The 16,350-nt window shown below is 60.3% G+C and overlaps 2 protein-coding genes across 6 annotated transcripts in view; one reads left to right on the top strand and one right to left on the bottom strand.

Moving 5' to 3' along the window:
• Positions 1–16,085, top strand: MNT (MAX network transcriptional repressor). Of its 2 annotated transcripts, XM_057714327.1 has the most exons (7): positions 1–437; positions 5,798–6,377; positions 6,964–7,005; positions 7,149–7,260; positions 11,948–12,034; positions 12,134–12,326; positions 12,466–16,075. In XM_057714327.1, the coding sequence occupies exons 1-7, from the start codon at positions 365–367 to the stop codon at positions 13,221–13,223; spliced, it is 1,845 nt and encodes a 614-aa protein (XP_057570310.1). In that variant the 5' UTR covers positions 1–364; the 3' UTR covers positions 13,224–16,075. The 2 variants fall into 2 exon arrangements, with proteins under 2 accessions (XP_057570310.1, XP_057570311.1); XM_057714328.1 differs by lacking the exon at positions 11,948–12,034 and having other exon boundaries at positions 12,466–16,085.
• SGSM2 (small G protein signaling modulator 2) overlaps positions 11,011–16,350 on the bottom strand; it is a 46,515-nt gene continuing 41,175 nt past the window's right edge. The window contains exons 24-25 of one of the 4 annotated variants that reach the window (XR_009049909.1): positions 11,911–12,136; positions 11,011–11,327 (exon numbers count right to left, since the gene is read on the bottom strand). Coding sequence is in view for 1 of the 4 variants with exons in the window: in XM_057714318.1 (XP_057570301.1) it covers positions 12,111–12,136 (26 nt within the window). In the remaining 3 variants the exon portion in view is untranslated. Of the gene's footprint in view, positions 11,524–11,711; positions 12,137–16,350 lie in introns of those variants that run through there. The other 3 variants (XR_009049908.1, XR_009049907.1, XM_057714318.1) reach the window with 3 other exon arrangements.

Below are 16,350 nucleotides of genomic sequence, written 5' to 3' on the forward strand. Positions count from 1 at the left end.
TCCTCGCCATCTTGTTGCAAAGCCTTTTCTTGTCGGCGGGACTCCTGGGGGCCGCGGGGCGGGAGGCATCAGAAGGGAGGAAGAGAGGGAGGGGAAGGAGGGAGGCAGTGCCGCCTTTTTTTTTTTTTTTTTTGCATCAGTTTTTTTTTTTTAAATTCGCAAATTACATTTTGCAAACATTTGGGGAGACATTGATTTTTCGCCCCGTGCTCCCCCCGTTCTTCCCTGTGGAGTGCGCTGCGCCGCCCAGTCCTGTCGCCCCCCGGAGGTGATCCCTCCCTCCTGCCTGCCCGCCAGCCTGACCTGTGCCCGGCTCGCGGGCCGCAGTCTCGGCCCCGGCGCGCCCCCGGCGGCTCTCAGCGCGATGAGCATAGAGACGCTACTGGAGGCGGCCCGCTTCCTGGAATGGCAAGCGCAGCAACAACAGAGAGCACGTGGTGAGCGGCCGGGCTGGGCCCCTGGGGCACCGGGGAAGGGGAGGCGAGCGACCCCGGTCCCCGAGCCCACGCGGAACCGCGAGCGGTACCCCCTCCCAGGCGGCCCGCGGAGCCGGGCAGTGCAAGGATCCGCGCAAGAGCCACCGCCCGGGGAGGAGTGTTGTGGGCAGTGAAATTAATTAATGGATTCATTGACATGCAGCGAGGGACCCGGCTCCTGTGGGTGCCACCCCAGCTGCCTACCACCCCTCGTGCACCTTTCGTGGGGGGCTCCTTTCCCCGTGGTCCAGCGGCGCCCTCGGTGGGGCTGAGGATGTGCGAGCCGGCGGGGGGTGGGGTGAGGAATGGTGTTGCGTGGGGGTGGCAGACCCGCGCGTGTGTGCGTGTATGCACGGGGGATGTGTGATGCCAGCCTAGGTGAGAGCGGATGGACGGACGTGTACACGGGCGATTGTCTAGTGCACACGAGTGGGCGTGTGTGTAACGGAGTGGGGGGTGGAATTACTCTACGCGGAGCAGCTCCCCGGCTTCCCTGGCCCTGTGGGGAGGGTGCGGGGGGCGCTCCCGGCATATCTACGCGCCGCTTGGGGCGGAGGCGGCCTTTGCAGAATGAAATGACATCGCGTGTCTTATGATCCTGGCCAGCCCCGCCTGACCCCGCCTCCCAGAGCTGGGCTGGGTCGCGCGTCAGGGGTCTGGGTGAGAGCCGGGGTGACTGGACATCCGCGAAACGACCCACAGGTCGCCAGGGGCAGCCCCCGGCCCCCCCTTGCTGCGCCCCACTTTAGCCGGTGTGGAATGTGGCGTGTCTGCGCGTTCCAAACCCGCTCTGGGCTGGAATGTTGCGTGTGCCTGTGTTCCAAGCTCGTTGGTTACACCGGGTGGTGACGTGGACCGGCCCCGCCCCCGACCACGTGCACGGGGGACACTCCCGCTGGGGACGGCGCTGCCCAGCCCCTCCCCGCCGCCTCGCGCTCCGCCGGGGGCGGGGCCTGGGCGGGGCTGGCGAGGGGCCTTGCGCCCGGTTGGGCCCTCGCTCTGGCCGCTGGGCATCTCCCTGGGGGAGCCTTTGCCCTACGAGGGAGGAGCCGAGCTTACCTGTGGGTTTTCGCCCCAACCTCCTGTTTTTGATCCTGGGGCTAGGGAAACCCTCAGCCGAGCAACAGGACTTATAGAGCTCTCATACTCCCACTGACCGCTCAAACGTTCTCATCAGGATTCCCTGGCAGCATCCCTGGCCGCGGTGTGGAATGAGCTAGGCGAGAAGGGGCAAACTTTGGTGCTCTCTCGACAGCGGGGAGACGGAGACTTCAGATGCCCCCTATCCCCACGCGCCCTTGGTGGTCCCCAGCTTCAGGGTGCTGCAGAAATAGGGGCCGGGGGAAGACCTCCGTTTTCCGGACTGCTGCGAGGACCGCAGCCCTGGATGCGCATGTGTGCAATATCCGGGGACTGTTGTCCCCTCCAACCCTCCCCCCAGCCCTTGGGCCAGCTTGGTTGTGGTGGAGAGAGTGCTTCGCCCTCCTTTCCTTTCTCTCTGCCTATTGTTGCTTCAATGATGAGTCATGCAGGAGGTAGTAGTGTGTGTTGTGTGCGCGCGCGCGCCTGCAGCGTGTACCGCCGCCGCCGCGGCGGGCGGGGGGAGCGGCAGCGGATCGGGGCGGGGGAGCGGCGGGTCAACCGGCCTCTCAAGGTCAAGAGTCACTCGAGATATGTGAGACCGAGAATGCTTGGATTTTCGGAACTGCTGGGCCAGGACGTCAGCTCACGCGCCCCTTCCACTTGAATTCGAGGTCCAGAGCAGGGTCAGGCGGTGGACAGTTCAGGTCGTGACCGAGAATGTCCCGCGTGTGGGACCAGCGGCGTGGGGAGGAGCGTGCACAAGATTTGAAGAGGCTGAGTCACCTGCTGCCACCATCAACAATGCAGTTCAGGAGTTCCTATTTTGTCCCCACTGTGTACCGCCCACTGTGCTAGAGGCAACAGGATTGACCCTGCTGTTTCTCCAAGGGAACACTCACTTCAGCTACATTTTACCGGCAGCTGGTTGGCCATACTGGGGAGGGGAGAAGACCCTCACTGTCACATCTACCACCCTTTCCGAAATAAGTCAGTCCAGAGTTGACAGTAAGAACCACAGGGATGATGTGAGCAACACTTGGAAGGAACCTGGGAATGGCTCTCCTCTAAGAAGTTGCAGAGCCCTGCACCTCCCCCAGGTGGTGAGAACTGAGGGCAGGGAGCTGAGTTGAGGCTTCTTGTTGGTGGGGGAGGGGGTCTTAGGGGATGGATGGATGGATGGATGGATGCTGGAAAGCCAGATTTACTCCAGAAACACGTGTAGATAGCCAGACCTGGCTGCAGCAGCTTAATCTCTGCAATTCATTTTTTTCTCCTACTAGAGGTTCTTTCCTCTAACTTGGGGTGGGAATAAATGGGAGAGAAGCGGGTGCTGGTGAGCGTGCTGACCAGAACTGCTTTACTGGAGGTGTGTACCTGATGGGCAGCCCTGAACAGGGATCCTCCCCCCGTTCAACCTCAAGGGATAGTTTTCTGACTTAGACCATCCAGTTTGGTCACATGATGACAAGCAGAGAGAAGAAAGGACAAGACCATCCTAGTGGCCAGCGAGGAGGTCTGGTCATTTCCATCAATCATGGAAGTGACTCGAATGGGACCCTCTTGTACCTGAGCTAGTCGCACCCTGTGCCTGCCTCATGCACCAAGCTCCCTGTTACATGTAGAAGGGGAGGATTCCCCTGAACACAGGGGGCCACCTGGTGTGGACTCCTCTGGCCCCAGGTCTGTGCCTGCTGAGCCCCTGGGCCACAGTGACTTGGGGGAAGCTCAAAGCCCGTACTGTCCATTGTTGGCTGGAGCCTTGGCCCCCTGATCACACAGAAGGGTCATGCTAAATTCTCTGGGGGCAGCTTCTGGGCAGAGTATGTGTGTGCATGTATGGGAGTGAGAAGAGGGGTGCACCCGAGGGTGCAGCAGAGCATTATGTGAAAGAGCCTAAATCCATATTACTAGTTTACTCCCCTCACTTTGTTTCCCCCTGCCCAGTGCACAGGAAAGGGGTTGATGCTGGGTGGGAGAAAGGGTCAGAGGTGGCCAGGAGGAGGCAGGAGGCTGTAGTGGGTTGGATCTGGCCTGGGGCACCCCCTCTTCTTCACCATCAGTTAAGCTTTTTCATGCTGATCCAGGTGTGATAGAGCTTGGCCATTCACTTGGGTCCTTCCTGGCACCTGTGGGGTGTACCTGCCTGGCTGTGGAAGAGAGAGGGTAGGTGAGGAGGAGGTTGCCATCTCCTGGGTGAGCTTTGGAGTTGCCTTAAAATACGGGGAATACAAGGCTTGCCTTCATTCTGAGTTCCCAGAGCACCTGGCCTTGGGGCTTGGGGCTACATCTGTCTCCCTGCTTGTGGGAGAGTGGAACACTTGCCCCCCTTCCCCCCCCCCCCCCCCAAGGCCAATGAAAGTTCAGGTCCTCCTGGCTCAAAGGAATGGAGGTGGGGCTGTTTTGGGTCCTGAGCTCCAGGACCTTGTCTTGGGGTTGGGGTGGGGGGAGGTGACAGTGGACTGGGATGTCCCAGGCTGGGCCTGAGAAGAGCTCCTTGACTGGAACTCAGCAGGCTTCTTTCCCAGTGTGGTCTGTGGGGAGCGGGAGCACAGAGAGCTGGTTTTTTCTGGGACTGTAACGGAAGCCAGTGCTGCTGGCTTATAGGAGCAGGCTGGTGCAGGCCTGGCAGCTTCCCTTCCTGAGGGGCAGGGGAGACACGGAAGAGGCTGCACTTGCTGACTCCAGCCCTTCAACGCTGGCTGCTGGGAAACCACTGAGTGCTTCCCCTCTCAGAACACTTCCCCCGTACTTCCTCCTTTGCCTCTTCTTCTCTGCGGGAGGGAGGGGCTCTGAGCAGGCCTGGTTCACACTCAAATTGTTGATTGGCCATAGAGCCCTGAGGCCTCACGTTTTCTGGGGCCCCTCAGCCCAAAGACCTGTGGGGGTGGTGGTGCTCTTCTCCCTAGGGGGCACTTAGCCAAACTTGCCCCCAGCCCCACCCTTTGGGTGGTGTGTTTGGGGCGTGTCGGCCCTGTGCTGTCAGCTCTGTTAGTCAGCAGTGTGGTGACTTGGGGCAGGAGGGAGGGCTGGTTGACCAGCCTGCTCCCTGGCCTGGGGGCTTCGGCTGCTCCCCAGGGCCCTGACCCAAGCCTGTAGGCAGGGAACCAGAATGGTGGAGCCTGGGAGGAGAAAGGGCAGGGTGGGGATGGAGAGGGGCCTTCTGGATCAGGAGGGGCCTCTCGCTTCGCCCTGTGCTCAGCCCGCTGCTGAGCAGGCCTCTCCTCCTCGTGGAGCTTTCAGCAGAGATGCTGAACTGAGGCCTGCAACGTTGTCAGAGCTCACTGCCCTGTTCAGCTCCTGTTAAAAAGCCCTGCTTTCCTTTCTGCCTGCCTCTTACTTTTCTAGTTTTTGCTGCTGCTGCTGGTGGGGAATAAGTTCCAGCACAACAAAGGGCAGAGAAGGACCAGGTGCCTTTTGGGTATAGACCCTGAGGAAACAGGCTTAGGGACCTAGCCTGGGTGTCCTGAGTACTGGGGCTTGTTTCCTCGTGTGTGAGCTGAAGGGGATGTCCCTGCCTTGCCCGTGGTATGGGGCTCTTGTAAGATACAGAGATATAGGGGTGTGGGGGGGTGTGTGTGTACATGTGTATAGACACCTAGTGAGCATGTGTTGGCACAGCTAGTACTGGGCATCCACCAGGTGTCAGACCTAGCTGGGTCTAGTCCATACCTTGGACTCGCAGTATGACCCTCAACAAATCATTTTGGCTCTTTGAGCTAATTTATGTCATCTGAGAAACGAAGGTACTGCCTGCCCTCTAGAAGGTACCTCCCCAGAATCTAGGATTTGACCACCTCCTCTGTTTGCCTGTGGTGGCCCGTGAGGTCATTTGTGGACTGGCCTCTATTCACCTCATCTATCACTCCCTCCCTTAGCCTTGTTGCCCCTGCTCATCACCTGCCTAATCCTTCAACCTCAGGGTGCCAGGCCTCCAGCACCCTCACTGACAGCTTCTGCTCTGCCTTCCCCCAGCCTGGACTGTCATCTCTGTTATTTGCTGTACCCCCACCCCGATCTTTGCGCTCCCCAACAGCAAGGACCAGGAGTCTGTTTTATTTGATCACTGCTGTGCCCCCAGTGCTTAGCCCAGTGCCTAACTATCAGGTGCAGATGAGTATTTGTGGCGTCACTGGGTGCTGCCTGGGATAGGGTCAGAGGATGGGATACAATTGCAGGACAGGTGAAGCTGGGGCCCAGGACTGCTGGCCCTGCTGAGACACCCCTTGTGTTCTGTGTAGAGGAACAGGAGCGGCTTCGCTTGGAGCGGGAGCGGGAGCAGGAGCAGAAGAAGGCCAGCAGCTTGGCCAGGCTGGCCCATGTGCTGCCGGTGGAGGAGCCCCGCATCGAGGCACCCCCCTTGCCTCTGTCGCCACCAGCACCCCCACCAGCACCCCCGCCAGCCCTTGCCACCCCCACCCCACTGACTGTCATTCCTATTCCTGTAGTGACCAACTCCCCTCAGCCTCTGCCCCCGCCCCCACCACTACCCCCCACAGCCCAGCCTCTACCCCTGGCACCTCGCCAGCCAGCCTTGGTTAGTCCCCCTGGGCTCAGCATTAAGGAGTCTGCCCCCCTTCCCACCAGGCCGCAGGTGCCCACTCCTGCCCCTCTACTGCCGGACTCCAAGACCACTGTTCCGCCCACTGGCAGCCCCAAGCCTCTGCAGCCCCTCCCCACACCCATCCTGACCATCGCACCACACCCTGGAGTCCAGCCCCAGCTGGCCCCCCAGCAGCCACCCCCATCCACTCTTGGGACCCTGAAGCTGGCACCCGCTGAAGAAGTCAAATCCAGCGAGCAGAAGAAGAGGCCTGGGGGGTGAGTGAGGTGTGGCACAGGGGCTGGTGGGATGGAGAGAACTGCCTACAGTCTGAGGTGTGTGCACAAGAGAAAGTACCCTCCCAAGCTAGCCTGTCAGAGCCAGGCCCTGCCTCTCCAACCCAGAAGCACCTTCCTATATTTGGATATGTTCTTACTGTGCTGTGACCATCCCCACCCTGGGGAGAGGGGAACGGTCATTGCCTTCTGTTGTTCTCAGGCTTCTGTGTTCTCTGACCCCTTCCAAGGTTGGGGCTAATGGAATTTCCAGGCCTTTGGACAGGGTACTGGATTATGGGCCTCTTGAGTGAGGGCGGAGGTCCACTGGCTATTTCTCCAAATCTCAGGAGCCCTTCACAGGTACACCAGTGGGATGGAACATAAAAGGGGTGGTGAATTATGAGCCTACATGTGCCCTCCAAGGAGTATATGCACCACAACACAGGGCTAGCAACTCTCATCGCTGCTTCTCTGGAAAGAATGTCAGGGACAAAAAGCCTGTGGCATTTGAGGAGTGGGGGGAAGGGGTGGGAAGGCCGCCTAATTGGGCCCACCTCCCTGAGCCCCCTGTCTGTCTGGATTTCAGAATCGGAACCAGAGAGGTCCACAACAAGCTGGAGAAGAACAGGTGTGTGTGTGTGAGCTTGTGACTCTGGGCCCGCCCCGTGGGACGGTCCCATCCCATCTTCGGTCCCCAAGCTCTCCTTGGGCCTTCCCTCCCTCCCCCGGCCCCCCGGCGCTGGCTGACCGAGCGCTGCTCCCTCTCCCCAGGAGGGCCCATCTGAAGGAGTGCTTTGAGACCCTGAAGCGCAACATCCCCAACGTGGACGACAAGAAGACATCGAATCTGAGCGTGTTGCGGACGGCGCTGCGGTACATTCAGGTACGGGGGAGGGCACCAAAGTCCAGAGGAGGGCGGGGGGGGGGGAGGCGGCCGCGGCGCCGGCTTCCCGCATGCCCGCCTCCCTTCCGCCGCCCCGCCTTCGCTCCCTCCCCGGGTCCCCCGCCCGCCTCCACGCGGGCGCCGAGCACATGGCCCGGCTGACGTCAGCGGGGCTCCCCGTCCGGGAGAGGGCGGGGGAGGGCGGCGGCGGCGGCGGCGTTCGGCTCCCCTCCTCCCCCGGGCGGCCCCGCGGAGCCCCGCCAGCTGCAGAGCCCCCGCGGCTCGGTGTCGGCTCGGTCCCCGGCCCCGCCTTCCCGCCTGCGGCGCGTTAGTGCCCCGGCGGGTGGGAAGGGCGTGGGGCGACGGCGCCTCTGCCGCGCCCGCCCGCAGTGCCTGGGCGGGAACCGGATTCGGCCTGAGACTCTTGTCACGCGGGCTGGGCGTGGCTCGTGCTACGCGGCCGGAGCCCATGGAACACCTCCCCCCCGCCCCCGACTTGTGGCCCAAAAGGATCAAGAGCCCTGCAGTGAGCGCGCGGAGGTGCCACCACCCGACTCTGGGGGTTAAACCTGGGAGGGGGGGTGGAGTGCGGCAGTCTGACCGGGTGACGAGAAGTCCCGGGGTCACCGAACCTAAAGACTTAGGCTCTCCTCCCCTCAGGGTTTGAAAGGGGCCCCTTTTTCGAGGGGCCCTCCTCTCCTAGCCGTGGGTCCCCTGCCTTTGGGCATTGGCTCCTCTCTGCAGTGCGGGGAAGGGGGGCGCCGCCAGATAAGGCCGTTGCCATGACGGCCCGAGTTTCGGTTTCCCTGGAAACCGGCCGAGGGTTCCGCGTGCCGGGAAGGAGGCTGTGGGGGTGGGGCGGGCGGCCACGCTCGGCTGCCGCGGGGCCGGAGCCGGAGGTAGCCGTTGGGGAGTGGGCGGGGCTTAGGGCTCCCGGGCTGCAGGGGCGGGGGCAGCCTTGGGGTCTCTCGGTCGGCGCACTCGGGAAGCTTGGGGGCCGCACCTCTCCTCTGGCCTCGACAGCGGGGTCACAGCCCTGAAGTAACCGGAGCCTGACTTGTCGAAGGAGGGGGGCGGAGGCGCTGCCTCGGGACTGCTCCCAGCCGGCGGCTCCCTCCCCGCCTTCCGCGAACGCGCGCTCTCTCCCCCCGCCCCCCGACGAGGGGGAGGGGCTGGCACGTCTCCAGGCCCCTTCCCGGCACGGGAGGGGCGGGGCAAGGCCCGCGGATTGGTGGAGCTGGGCAGGGGGCGGGACTCCGGCGCGCGCGGAGGGAGAGTGCGGCCGGTGGGGAGTGACGCAGCAAAGCCGGGTCCTCGTGGGTGCGCGCGTGCCCGGGAGGGGCGGGGCTTCATTGGCGGCGAGAGGGAGAGGGGGAGGGGGCCCAGCCTTGGGTTTCTGAGGAGAGGCTCCCAGGGAGGATATTTTCTGGGATGTTTCCGCAGAACTTGGGTTTGAGTCTAAGTTGCTGGTCCTTCAGCATTAGAAGTCATGTATCGGTTTCCTTTTCTATACTGCGCTGATGCTAAGTGGAAAAAGCAACAGTATCTTCGTCATAAGGAAGTGAGGAAGATTAGCTCTCTATAAATAATAACTTAATAGCAATTATTGAGAAGTATGAAGGATGGAATGGCGAGTTCCTTCCTGTGGATACAGTCTTAGGGCCAGAAGCCTTGATTGCAAGACTGTGGATTTGAAAGTAAATGAGAAATAAGAGACTCAGTAGAACCAGCAGACTTGGGATTTGGGCCCGGGCTGTCCATAAGAGATACTTGGCCTGGGGGCTGGCGATGGAAGCAGAAATGCTGGGAAACTTAAGGCTCTCTATAAATCTTCAACTGCATTCATCTGCTCACTCATTCAGGTACTTTTGGACAGCCCTGTGTATGATTGAGAGGCTAAAACGTGGGGAGCAGAGGAACAGGTGTGGATCTCTGTCCTTAGGTTTGGTCTTGTAGCAGGTTGTCAAATAACCAAACAGAGAAGTCTGCTACGAGGGCACAGGAGGGACGGAACTCACAGGATCTCTTCTGGGTAGTTAGGGAAGTCACGGCTGAGAAAGGGGCATTTGAGCTGGGACCTGGAGGCCGGGGTGACCAAGACAAGTGGAGGGCAGAGAGCCCAGTGCAGGCCAAAGTTTCTCCAGTAGGAGGGAGCAGGGTGCGTGTTTGGAAGTTAAAGGTGGTCAGGGGGGTTGCTGTGCAGAGCTGGGGGCAGCAGGGCACCAGGTGGGAGTTGGAAGGGGGTACTGGAGAGAGCACATAGGGTTTGGAGACTGAGGACTTTGGTTGTGTGCTGAGGCGGGAAGCTTTGGGAAGCCTGTAGCCCCCAGCCAGACCCACAGTGCCTTGGAGAAAGCACTGTGAAGTGGACAGAAGGGCTCAGTGAAGTGGGGAGAAACAGGAGGAGGAGTAGGCAGGTACCAAACCGTGCATCCAGGTAGTCTTAGGAAATGGGATTAAAATGAAGCCTTGGGGACGAAAGTTAGACGCTAGGAAAACTTTCCAGGGACCGCTAGGCCTGTGGAGAACTGGACTAGGTGAGAAGTGAAGGTTTTGGCCCCTGACGTTACCTCTCCCTGAGGTGGCAGTCTACCATCCCCACTAGTAGGTAGAGTTCAGGACAGGCACTTCCAGCCGCCAGCATCCAGGTTTGAATGAGGGCAGACCCACCCCAGGCCTCATCGTCGATGTGGTCACATCTGATGGCATGTCTAGCAGTGGCCTCTCAGGGTAGAGCCAGGTGAGAAGCCAGGTGTGTGTGTGGGGGGGGAGAGGCAGGTTAATCTCAAAGCCAGGATGATGGAGGGGGCTGTGTGTGTCCTGGGACTGGCAACAAGTGTGAAAAGTGTAAAGCTGCCAGGTTTTGGATTGGTACACAGCATTGCTGTGTCTGGGTTACGTGTCACAGGCACTAATGTTTGAGGCATCTCTGACTAATGAGGCCAGGAATGCAAGGAGTTTGGGGCTACAGGAGGCGGTGTGGGGAAGTTGAGCCTAGTTGGCATGTGGAGGTGAAGACGTTACTGTGCCCGGGAGGTCAGGCAAACAGGCAGGAAAAGCTGTTGCAAAATTGCCTGAAGGAAATGGAATCGGGGAAACTCAAGTCTAACGAGAAACTGATTCTTCTGTGATGAGGTGGAGAGACAGGGTAGAGGTGGCAACTCACACCCTCCAGTCCTCACAGATGCTTCCCCCGGGGCTGAGTAAGAGGTCAAGCAGCGTGGCTCTGTCCTGGCCACTGGCAGCCTTAGGGCATGGAAGCTAACCATAGGACAATCCTTGCTCCACTCACAGGGTTGGACAGGGACAACGTGTTGAGATGGAAAAACAAAATGTGAACTATTTAGAGGGTCATGTGAGCCAGTGTCAGTCTCAATGCTGACAGTCTCATTAAACGCTCAGGGGTGTGGTGCCAACGCAAAGGGCTTGAGGGCAGGAGGATGTACTGGGAAGACGTGGGATGGGGATGGACAGTGGAGGAGGGGAGGGCCCAGGGGTGGTCCTTTAGCACAAGCCGATGAGACGTGGAGGGCTGAGAAGGGAGGGTATGTGTGCGAGCGAGCGGACTCTACATCTGGCTGTGACTGGCAGGCCTTGGAAGCTAGAAGCTCAGGAGCAGGTCAGGTAAGAGGCTCGGGGGCAGCAAGCAGGGTTGTCCGTGTTTCCCGGTGGACCCTGCAGTCATGACATACCTGGGCCAAGGAAAAGCTGGCAACAGGGAGGCCGGCAAGATTTAAGAGGAGTTGGTTTAATAAAGTGTCAGTCAGGAGGTCACAGAGGACAAGGAGAGACTTTTGGTGTGGAAGGGAGCTGACAAACAGGACATGAGCTGGCCTTTCAGAGCTTCTAGTAAGCATCGTTCGAAAGGAAACTGGAGACGACCTGACGGGAGCATCGCCACAGTCTGGGTAGCAGGGCATCCAGCGCCTGCGGGGGGTTGACCTGAGAGGCTGCCTGTGGCCCTGGAGGAGTTGGATGGGAGATGGTGCCGTGGACAAGGGAGCTCCCTCCGGTGTTGTCAGTCAAGTGGATGGCCTCCGAGTCACGGGGCAGGAGCCACCTGGAACCTGTGGTAAAGGATGGAGCCTCTACAGGCGTGTAGTCCTCCCAAGAGCTGTTTCTCATTGGCCGGTGCAGCTCAGGTGCAGGTGTGGAAGGAGGGGCACATTCCAGGGCCTGGGGCAGCTCAGCAGCCTGACGCACCTGGAGCGCTGCGGGCAGCGTGGAAATAGATGGTGTGGAGAGGTGGCACAGGTGGGCACCCTGGAGAGGAGCCCAGGAGGTCAGAGAGGAGGTGCACAGCCAGCAGTTGTTAGGGATGATGGAGAAGGTCAAGGAGATGAGATGGGGGTCTCAGAATCTGGTGGGTCATCCTCCAAGGGCATTGAAGTTAAGGAGACTCATGAATGATGAAGGGGAGAGACGGGCAGGGTTGTTTGGGGATCTCAGGAATGGAGGGTAGCTTGTGGCGTCCGTGCATGACAGGACGGTGTGAATGGCAGTGGAGGCCTTGGGCACCACTGAGAAGTCTGTTACCCTTTCTGCCTTTCTCTGCAGAATGGAGGGAGATGCTGCCAGGAGGGTGGATGGGGCAAGAAGTGGCGAAGCCCCTCAGGACAGAGTTGATGTGGGGGTAGGGGAGGGACTGACCTGGATCTGCATCTGCCTGAGAGCCCGCTGTCCCCAGATGCTGGGCCTCCCTAGGCAGAGCTGTGGACCAGGAGGCAGGTGTGTTCTCCAACAGCCCCCGTCAGACTGGGCCTCTGGAGGTCAGGTGATCTGGAGGTAGGGTGGCTGCGGGAGATGTTTGTGGTACCACGGGTCTTGTGGCTGCTGCTCAGGGTGCCTTGCTATCCCTTGCCCTGTTCTCCAGTCCCTGAAGAGGAAGGAGAAAGAATACGAGCATGAGATGGAGCGACTGGCTCGGGAGAAGATTGCCACGCAGCAGCGGCTGGCGGAGCTCAGGCACGAGCTGAGCCAGTGGATGGACGCGCTGGAGATTGACCGCGTGCTGCGGCAGACGGGCCAGCCCGAGGACGACCAGGCCTCCACCTCCACTGCTTCCGGTGAGCCCCACCCACCACCAGCTCCTTGTCACCTCTGCCCCGGCCTCGTAATATCCCCGGCCCCCCAGGGACGTCTGCTTCTCCATGCCCTTGCTCCCAAGCCCTTCTGACCTGACCCTGTCTGCGTGTCCCCCCACAGAGGGTGAGGACAACATAGACGAGGATATGGAGGAGGACCAGGCCGGCCTGGGCCCACCTAAGCTGAGCCATCGCCCCCACCCGGAGCTGCCGAAGCCACCACCCAGCACCGCCCCTGCACCTCTGCCTCCCCACCCACACCCCCACTCCCAGCCCGTGGCCCTGTCTCCTGCCCACCTCCCTGGGCAGCAGCCGCCGCCACAGCAGAAGACGCCTCTGCCGGCCCCGCCTCCCCCGCCAGCTGCCCCAGCCCAAACGCTGGTGCCCGCTCCGGCCCACCTGGTGGCCGCGGCTGGGGGAGGCTCCACGGTCATCGCCCACACCGCCACCACCCACGCCTCAGTCATCCAGACTGTGAACCATGTTCTCCAGGGGCCGGGTGGCAAGCACATCGCCCACATCGCCCCCTCGGCCCCCAGCCCCGCTGTGCAGCTGACACCTGCCACACCCCCCATTGGCCACATCACCGTGCACCCCGCCACCCTCAACCACGTGGCCCACCTTGGCTCCCAGCTGCCCCTGTACCCGCAGCCCGTGGCGGTGAGCCAGCCCGTGGCGGTGAGCCACATCACCCACACCCTCTCACACCAGCAAGTGAATGGCACAGCCGGGCTGGGGCCCCCAGCTACGGTCATGGCCAAGCCAGCCGTGGGGGCTCAGGTGGTGCACCACCCCCAGCTGGTGGGCCAGACAGTGCTCAACCCTGTGACCATGGTCACCATGCCCTCCTTCCCAGTCAGCACGCTCAAGCTGGCTTGAGGATGAGGCCACTCAGAGGCCCCCAGTGGGGGCAGGGAGGGAGACCTGTCCCCCACTCTCCCACCCACCAGCTCCACACATTCCAGCCAGGCCCAGGCCCGCCCCACCCATACCCACCCCCAGGCCTCCTAGGGGAAGGGGGTGCAGAGACTCTGAGCCAGGGGAGGGAGGGGCCTCCCCAGGGAGCTGGGCACGGGGCAGGGGGTTACCCCACTGCACTAGGACTTGACAAAGTGACGAGAGGCACTCTGGCAGATGCGCCGCCTGTCCGGCCTGGTGCCAGCTCCAGTGCCATCCCTGCCCCCCACCCATCCCCTGAAGCCAGTGCCATGTGGACGTCGTGTTCTCCCGCTCTCCCTGCCCTGCCCGCCTTCCTGTGCTGCTGCTGCTGCTATCGCTGTGTCTGGTGAGGTGGCTGAGCGCCCGGGCCCGCACCTCTCAAGCCTCAGCCTTCTCTTCCCAGGGTTCTGGAGGGGAAAGGCGGGGCGCAGAACTGAAGCAACTGGGCCCAGAAAGCCAGGGACTGGGGGGGGGGGGGGCTGCTCTGAGTACAGGTGTGGCTCGTGTGGGGTCCTGCAGACTCCAGACAGGTGGGTGCCCCAGCCTGGAGTTCTCCAGCCTACTTGTAGTCTTTGTGACTCGTCACAGCAGACTAGTTAAGACAATTCTCTACCAATAGTAAACCAAACCCAAGCCCTTGCCAAGCTTCCCAAGCCCCCCAACCCTTTCCACTGGGCTCCTGACTTCAGGAGGGCAGGCTGAGGGTGGGGGCGGAGAAGGAGGGGCTTGGCTGTTTCCTCCTGCCCCCGCTTGACCTCTAGCCGGGTCTGGACTGAGAGGAGGGTGCTCTGGACCCTGTCCCCATCCCTGGACTTGACTCTTGGCTTCCAGAGAGTAGAGAGGAGGCCTGGCCTCTGCTCGGTGCTGTGCACTCCCTGGAGGGATGAGTACACCTGGATGCCTCCTTGCTGCCTGGGAGACGGACCAGCGACTGGTCTGGATTCCAGGAGCCTGAAGCCACTCTTGAGGTAATCAGGAATTTAAAATCCAGGGTCTTGGCCCTGGGGACCTGCGAGGAGGGAGCATGGCCCGACCACGGAGGCCTGTGGCTTCTGTCCCAACTTCTGTGTGTCTGGCACCATCTTTTTTTCCTCTGAACATCCCCCTGTCTCCAGTGGGCTGTTCTGAGCCTGCTCTCCCTAGTGGGGGCTGCTGTGTGCCACCGCCTTCCTGTGAGGAAAGGTCCTCCGTTGGACCAAGGGCAGGGTTGCGCTTGGGGTGGGGAGGAGCGAGGGGGCCTGTGTGTAGGGGACGTGGCTTTCCCTGCCTTTGCCTCAGCAGACCGCTTTGGCTTCTCTTTTTATGTGGGTATTTATTACACGTGGCCTTGTGTCAGGTACACTCAGTTGCACATGTGCACACTCGGCTCCCCACCTGGACACGCTCACCAATGGCCTTTCAGAGAGTGTGTGTGGAGGGGGAAGGCCGTGTTCCTGGGGGTGAAGTTTGCAGTGATAGGCTGGGGGTGGGGGGGGTGGGGAGTGTCCTGTGGGACGCTGAGGAGGCTGGCAAAGGTCTTGAACAGATCGCGCCACCTAAGAACTCCCTTTCAGTTCCTTTCTGGTCCTGGAGACCTCCCTGGGGACTGTTTTCTTGTCTTCTGGGGTACGGAAAGGGAAGGCCTGTGGACACGTTAGAGGCTTCTAGGAGGGCACGCTGCCCCCCGCCCCGAAAGGCAGCTCTCACCTCACAAGCTTGCCGCCTTTCTGCGCCTGCAGCCAACACCACTACCACCCTGTTTTGGGGGGAGCTGGTCTCACTCTGCCTGGTGTGATTATGTTGGAAAGAGCAGAGGGAGAAGGGCAGGCCTGGCCCCCAGGAACAGTCAGAGAAGCACTGGCGAGCCACCCTCCTCTCAGCTCTGCTCACCTTGAAACTGTCCTGTTAGCCAGTCGCCCCTCGGGCCTGCACAGATACCTCATCCGCCCGCTGCCCCTGCCCCTCCCCACCCCCACGACAGCAGTGGGGGCCTCGGAATCTAGTGCCGAATGACTATGTCCAGATTGGTGACGATGGGTGTTGTTGCTGTTGTTTTTGTTGTTGTTCGTGAACGCTGTGACGCTGTGTGCCCGAGAGGGCAGCTGCCACCCAGCCCTTCCTTGGGCATCTCCCCTCTGAGAGCTGTCAGGACCACATCTGTCCTCGCCCCGTGGGACCGCCTGCCCCTCCCCTCCCTAGCCCTTCCAGCCTGGGGGACGTGTGTGCGTGCAGACGCGTGTACACACACACACACACACACACACACACACACACATACACACACACACATCTTACCTCTCATGTGTGTTTTACTTTTTGATGTTCAGAGTGGCTCACTGGCTGGGAGTCTTTACCTCGGGGAGAGGGGGAGGTTGGTTCCTTGGGGGGCCAAAGAAGGGCAGGGAATTCCTGGAAGGGAATCAGGGGTCATCATAACCCCTGCCCTCTCCAGGAACAGCTTCTTCCCCCACCATCCCAGAGCCCCACCCCCATCCCCCAAAGAGGTGGCCCTTGTTTACAGTGAGGACTTGGTCACTGTGTCTCCGTTTCCTGAAATATAAATCGTAGCGACCCCAGACTGTAGAGATTTTTATGTGTTTGGATACATCTGTGTTGGAAAAAACAAACAAAAAAAACCTACAAAAACCCTAATTTTGTACATATTGTATTTTTACTATTGAACTGTATTCTAGTGGCTGTTCATGCTCCAAGACGTTAGGTATTGAGACATGAATACTATCCATGTAATAAGCACTTGCCTGGAATAAAATATAAAATTGAAATAAACCTGCACTGAAACCCAAGATGAAGCTGCCCCCTGCAGCATCTGGGTCATTTTGTCACAAAAGGAGGCAGAGACCTTCAGGGAAAGACCTCCAGCAAGAAGCAGTAGCATCATTTCCCTGTTGATGGGTTGGGGGCAGAGTCTTCAAGTAGATTCCAGGCTGACTGATTTTAGAAAAAAGATGAGGGACCTTCCGGTTCTGATCCCAAGGCTCAATCTTCAACAAGCTCTGAGAAGTGCAGTGCTGGTCTTCCTCATACTTTTGCAATACTTTATACTTCCTCAAACCATTCTTAACAAACA

This window comes from Hippopotamus amphibius, chromosome 17, assembly GCF_030028045.1.
Source record: "Hippopotamus amphibius kiboko isolate mHipAmp2 chromosome 17, mHipAmp2.hap2, whole genome shotgun sequence".
Lineage (NCBI taxonomy): Eukaryota > Metazoa > Chordata > Mammalia > Artiodactyla > Hippopotamidae > Hippopotamus > Hippopotamus amphibius.

Excerpts from the sequence above, each read along its gene's own strand:
- MNT (XM_057714327.1), top strand. The coding sequence starts at position 365 with ATGAGCATAGAGACGCTACTGGAGGCGGCCCGCTTCCTGGAATGGCAA. Across the intron at positions 438-5,797 it reads GCAACAACAGAGAGCACGTG|AGGAACAGGAGCGGCTTCGC; the intron begins GTGAGCGGCCGG and ends TGTTCTGTGTAG. Across the intron at positions 7,261-11,947 it reads CGGCGCTGCGGTACATTCAG|ATGCTGGGCCTCCCTAGGCA; the intron begins GTACGGGGGAGG and ends CGCTGTCCCCAG.